This window comes from Poecilia latipinna, unplaced genomic scaffold (genome assembly GCF_001443285.1).
Source record: "Poecilia latipinna isolate Pla-1442-1.1 unplaced genomic scaffold, P_latipinna-1.0 Scaffold858, whole genome shotgun sequence".
Taxonomy (NCBI): domain Eukaryota; kingdom Metazoa; phylum Chordata; class Actinopteri; order Cyprinodontiformes; family Poeciliidae; genus Poecilia; species Poecilia latipinna.
In genome coordinates, this window is record NW_015113474.1 from 225072 (window position 1) to 231255 (window position 6184).

Sequence of the window (6184 nt, forward strand, 5' to 3'; positions counted from 1 at the left end):
AAAACTCAGGGCGAGGACAGCACAACCATAATAACTTAACACATGACAAAACAGAGGTCCAATATGTACAACTTCTGTTTGGACCTCTGTTTTCTCATGCGTTAAGATATTATGGTGTTAAAGCAGGGAATTGCAAACCATTAGTGGAGAACATGTTCATCAGACATTGACTGTAAAACATTCGACTCAAATGTCTCAACAAAGGTGTAAAAACCATATTTATTTAAATTAATCTGCGAAATAAAGCCCACAGTTTTAGGGCTTACATGGTTAAGAAACATCATAATGGTTTATTCCCAGAGTGAAAGTAAAACCAAGATTTAAGCGCTGAAATCCTTAAACATTACAGTTTAGTAAATTGTTCATTTTGAGTACAGTCTGAGTCTAAAGTAATTTACACTAAGTCAGCATAGTAGTCTAATTTCTTATATATTCAATGTTTGGTTGATAGTAAAGCTCTATTGGACAGAATTCAGAATGATGCTACAGATTTGGATGTTATGAACAAGTTTATTTCAAGACACTGGAATGTTTTAAGACACTCATGTTTCAGTTATCAGAGAGTATATGAACTGGAGCTCAAGGAAATGTTTCTATAAAATAAGTTTTTGCAAAATAAAGAGACGCAAACTGTTGAGAAACGCTACACATTGTCTTCATTGCTGCTGCGTTTGTCTGTATTTTTACAGACTTATCATTTTGTTACCGTGGTACTGATCCTGGGATCCATAACGTAATACATCATCACACCAACACCCAACTGGAGTCCCGACAAGAAGACAGCATGGCTGCCCAAAAACAAGGCCTGTCCGGGGGTAATGACTCACCGGAAGAAGCTCAGCAACATATAGCGGCTCTGATTCTGGCTAGAGGGGGAAGCAAAGGGATCCGGCTGAAGAACATCAAGCGGCTGGCCGGGATTCATCTGATCGGCTGGGTGCTGAGAGCGGCCATCGACTCGGGAGAGTTTAACAGGTATAACAAACCCACGTCATCATAATCTGCTGTTTGCTTAAAATCAAACGGGTAGGCAGAATTTTACTGAATATTATATATATATATATATATATATATATATATATATATATATATATATATATATAAAAGTAGTCTTCTCATTAACGTAAAAGTTGAAGGGCTAATAATTGAGATATTGGCTGCCTTTAACAAAAAAAGCTAAGTATTAAAGCAATGTTGCCAGTTTTGCTACTTTTGATTTAAGGCATAACAATGCAGTTCATCATGATTCGGCCTAAGTAATGAAATTAACAAACTGCGTGCATGGTTGCTTGTCTCTGTGTTGCCCTGCAATGGACTGGCGACCTGTCCAGGGTGTTCCCAACCTCTCGCCCGTTGACAGCTGGAGATAGACACCAGCACCTCTCCCAACCCCAATGGGACAAGGGAGGGAGGGAGGGAGGGATGGATGGATGGATGGATGGATGGATGGATGGATATTTTACCATGTGAAGCACTTTGAACTACGTAGTTGCTGAAATGTCCTACAGGTATAACTAAAAGTGACTTTTGTTTTTTTAGTGTTTGGGTGTCAACAGACCATGATGAAATTGAAAAAGTAGCAAAATCCTGGGGGGCCAAAGTCCACCGGAGGAGCCAAGAAGTCTCCAAGGACTCCTCCACTTCCTTGGAGACAATTCAGGAGTTTCTCAAGAAAAACACAGGTAGGAAAAGCTCAGCTGGACACAAGTTGACCCAAATGTTAAGGATGGAAAATCACAGATGAGTTTTTCTCCTGTCAGCCTGTAACATCCAGGTGGTCTGTAACATCCAGGCTACGTCTCCGTGTCTCCATCCGACTCACCTAAAGGAGGCCCTGAAGAAGATCAAAAAGGACGGATACGACTCCGTCTTCTCAGTGGTCCGGAAATACCAGTTCCGCTGGAAGGAGGTCAAGAAAGGAAGTGAGTTCACCAAATGCCTGATCTTCCCCAGTTTGACTGTAATTGGACTCAATCAGGGTTCAGTTCTGTTCAGCTTCAGAGAACCTACAGCAGAACATGTTCTTCCTTCCTTACAGGTGATGAATGCACTCAGCCGGAGAATCTGAACCCTGCGAAGCGTCCACGGCGTCAGGACTGGAACGGGGAACTGATTGAGAACGGCTCATTTTACTTCGCCACCAGAGACCTCATCGTGAAGGAAGGGCGGCTGCAGGTAGCTGCTCTGAACGTTTAGCTCTCAGCAATGACAATTAGCTCCAAGGCTTTACCCAACAGCCACATCCAGAAAACCAACCAGTTTAAATGAATTCTACCAAAAGGTGGTCAGATATTGAACCAGATTTAGACCAGAAGCTTTTCAATGACGACAAGTCTGGATTCAAGGTTTGACTTTGGGATGTTTGTTCAAGTGTTATTAGGGATCTATGCCTGTATTTGATGTTGTATGTATAATTTAGGTCTTGTTTCTCTCAAACCTTGTTTTTATTCCCCTGTTGACTACTGTCGTGAATTTGCCTCAAGCCACCAAAGAGTACTTTGTTGCCATCTAGTGGTCAAAGTCATGCCTAATTTACCCATTACAAACCTAAATTAATGTCTGTTACATTTAAACTACATATCTATCTTTAAATTTGCAAAAACTCAATATTCAGGCAGTAATAAATATATTAAAATAAATGTTTAATTAAATGATTAGGTAGTGAAAATTAAAGGCACGCTGTCCTGTGATGAGCAGATGTTTCTCCAGGACTGTGTCCATCAGTTCCAGATGTTTGGAGGTTTTCTGATGTTTGTGTCGGACTCTCTACAGGGCGGAAGGGTCGCCTACTTTGAGATGGAGCCGCAGCACAGCGTGGACATCGACGTGAACAGTGACTGGCCTTTGGCAGAGCAGAGAGTACTCACGTGAATTTAAACCTGAGTTTAATGGTTTGACTGCTTTATAACGCAAAATTCAAATTTTTTAGGTTCTTGTTCTAACATTTAGGTTTCCTTTGGTTCTAAAAACAGCCCAAGCACTGTTTTTGGCAGTGACTTCGTGTCTTTTGGTTGACTGGAAAATGACCTGTTTGAAAAACCTCTGTAATGTAAACTCACAAGTCAGCAAGCACTGCCTGTCACCTAGCAACCCCAGTGAAGCTCAGCCCGTTACCTAGCAACCCAAGCTGAGCTCCAGAACATTTGGTCCACTGGTTTTACCATTGTATGCACTGTACAATGGCTGCTGGAAAAGTCAAGACTTTTGTTGTTGACTTATCATCCAGAAATCACTCGATGCATTATTGTTGGTTGTGCAGGAGGCTCCACTTCTGCTTTTTAAAGATGTACTTAAAAAATTCTGACAGAAGCTCAAAACAGGTGGAACTGATCAGACTGAACTCTCACTATCTAAGAATGATTTTGTGCAAATAATTGTATTGATCATGTTTTTGTCCAGATACCTGTCCTAACTTGTTCAAGGAAGTATAATAACTCTTAAAAGAAACAAAATGATTTCAGATTCTTCAGATTTCACATTTAAACCTTGTATTTTAATTTCTAACTTTGTTTAATTTCAGTATTTTTGTCGGTCTGGACATCCTGCTGAATTTTGTGTTTATGTTTGGGTTCTATGTTTCTCCCAACAGGTACGGTTACTTTGGCCGAAGAGTGTCTCTGATGTTCTGTGAAGTTTCCGGATGTTTGACCAAGAGACGGGTCCAAGACAGGCCTAGAGAGTCCCCTCCTTATTGCCTCAGGCCAAGACAGCCCTCTGCTAAGGGCTCCGTCCACAGCAGAGACACAGAAAGATCGAGTGTCTCCATCCACAGCAGAGACAGAGAAGGACTCAGGAAGCTGCAGAAAGACAATGTGGAGGTCGGATCTGTCGCTTTTATCAACGTCGAAGGAGAAACTTTGATCAGTGTCTTTTAACGCGTTACACCTCCTGTCCTCCAGGTGGTGCTGCTGACCTCTGAGGAGGACGTGCTCAGTTCATTAAGACAGAAGCTTAAGCTTAAGACGATGAGGAAATGTGAAGTGATGCTGGTCGGAAAGGATCCACTAAAAGATGTGCAGTCAATGGTGGAGAAGAGGAAGCTGGACTGGAAGGATGTGGCCTACATGGGTAAAAATAAAAAATTCATACAAATATGGCCTGTAGTAAGCTTAAAATTTTAATCCATTTATAAGACAAAGAACTTAGGAAATTAACATCTGTGAATTAAGCTAGCCTCCTGATTATCATCCTGTTGGCGGTAAATATCTATCTGCGTCTTCACTCCCAGGCTGTGACACAACGTCCATCAGCTGTCTGGAGAAGGCGGGTCTGAGCGTGGCGCCGGCAGACGCCCCGCGTAAAGTCATCCAAGCCGCCAAGTTGCTCTGTGAGAGCCGCAGTGGCGCAGGCGCAGTGTGGGACTTCGCCAAACACGTCAGGCTTCAGATGAAGCAGGACGGGACCGACCATAACTGCTTCTGATGTCCAGGAAACAGACACGTTCTGTGTGAAGCACTCGGGTCGCCACGGCAACGGAACGGATCTTCTTTTTTCCTTTTCTTTATTGATAATAAAGGGGTTTACAAAACAGCAAAATTAACAACACAAATAAGTAACAAAACAGACAAGACAATAATGCCAGGGTGTTATATAGCAAGCACAAATAAAAGGAAGAGTAAATATATAAATAAAAAGTTAACTCAGAAAGATGTTAAAATGCGAGCACATATCCATTGTCTTAATACAGGGGTGTCCAAAGTGGGTCCTGGAGGTCAGGCATCCTGCATGTTTTAGTTCTCTCCTTAGTGGTAGTAACAACCTCCTCAGCATGTCAATGTTCTCCTTAGGCCTGCTAATGAGCCATCATTTGATCCAGGTGTGGTAAACCAGGGAGAGAACTAAAACATGCAGGTTGCCGGCCCTCCAGGACCCACTTTGGACACCCCTGTCTTAATAGGTTTTCTATTTTTGGAGACCAAACTTTTATAGAAGTTCAGAATAAGACATTAAGACACAATCAGGACTAAAAAGCTGCTGAACTAAGATGATTCCATGTTCAAACCAATTTTCCAAGAATAAAGATTTATGTTTGCACAGAATGTCTCTGTTGTATGTATATCCAAGTATAAAAGTTGTGCTTGTAAATTAGAGACCAGGAAAGAAGCATTTGTTTGTGGAAATTAGAAAACTTTATGGGGAGTTTTCCAATGTTGTAGTTCCCAAGGAGAATAAAATTAAGGCCACCAAGTTTTGAGAATAAATACTTATAAAATTCCAGATTGAGGATGAATTTTTAAGAAACTGTTTGATCCAATTTATTCTTAATGTATTGTTTAAGGTTGAAAAAATCAAGAAAATTGAGGCCACCAGGTTCAAATGAGTTCATCAAGACTGATTTTCTGATATAATGAATCCTATTTTCCATACAAATCTATAAAGCATTTTATCAGTGATGTCAGTTGTTTGTTTATTTACAGAAAGAGACAAAGCTGGATAAGTTAAACGGGAGATGCCTTCTGCTTTTGCTAACAAAGTTCTTCCTTGAATTGATAAAACTCTGAAGCCAAGAATTTAGTTTGTTTTGTACATTTTCTATAACAGGGTTAAAGTTCAGAGCACTTCTAGAATTTGATCTTTGTTGATCATTATGCCGAGATAGGTGACCGATTCTTTTACAGGAATATTATAAATGGAGGATGTTACAGTTTTTAAGAGAGTTTTGAGAGGCTGCACATGGAAGCAGCCTTTTTTTAACCATTCAGACTATCAGCACAAAAAATCAAATCAAATCAGAACTGTCAGGTGATTTTATTACCCAATGAAAATAACTCAGAAATACTCCAAACAGTTTGGATGTTTTTCTTTCTTTCCTACTTACGGAAAGTTTATGTTTATCATAGGTTTGTGGTGCCTTTCTATCCTAAAGAAGATATAAAACTTCAGATATTTCACAACAAGATATTAAGATACATGGAAAAACCTTATGAGAACCTTATGGTAGAAAATACAATGGCCACCGTAAAAAAGACTTTCAGTATTCAATTATGTCGCATGAACTGATCAGTACATTATTACGAAAGAATAACGTACTGATCCCCTGGGGGGGCTCCATAAAATATCAATACAATACAGAACAGGGGATAATGAAATAATGCCAGGGACCACAAGAAAAAAAAAAAAAAAACAGAAATTGGAATACAAGGTTCACAAATAGAGATAAGACAGTGTTTCAGGGAATACAGTT

At 40.2% G+C, this 6184-nt stretch overlaps 1 protein-coding gene across 1 annotated transcript in view; it reads left to right on the plus strand.

Annotated features, from left to right (window-relative positions):
• The window catches only part of LOC106956934 (N-acylneuraminate cytidylyltransferase-like), a 14188-nt gene extending 9660 nt beyond the window's left edge, over positions 1–4528 (plus strand). Inside the window, exons 2-9 of the mRNA XM_015048048.1 lie at positions 690–975; positions 1540–1682; positions 1761–1922; positions 2039–2175; positions 2773–2867; positions 3590–3818; positions 3900–4068; positions 4229–4528. Coding sequence (XP_014903534.1) covers positions 690–975; positions 1540–1682; positions 1761–1922; positions 2039–2175; positions 2773–2867; positions 3590–3818; positions 3900–4068; positions 4229–4422 — 1415 coding nt within the window. The 3' untranslated portion in view covers positions 4423–4528. The remainder of the gene's footprint in view (positions 1–689; positions 976–1539; positions 1683–1760; positions 1923–2038; positions 2176–2772; positions 2868–3589; positions 3819–3899; positions 4069–4228) is intronic.
• The last annotated feature ends 1656 nt before the right edge of the window (positions 4529–6184 follow it).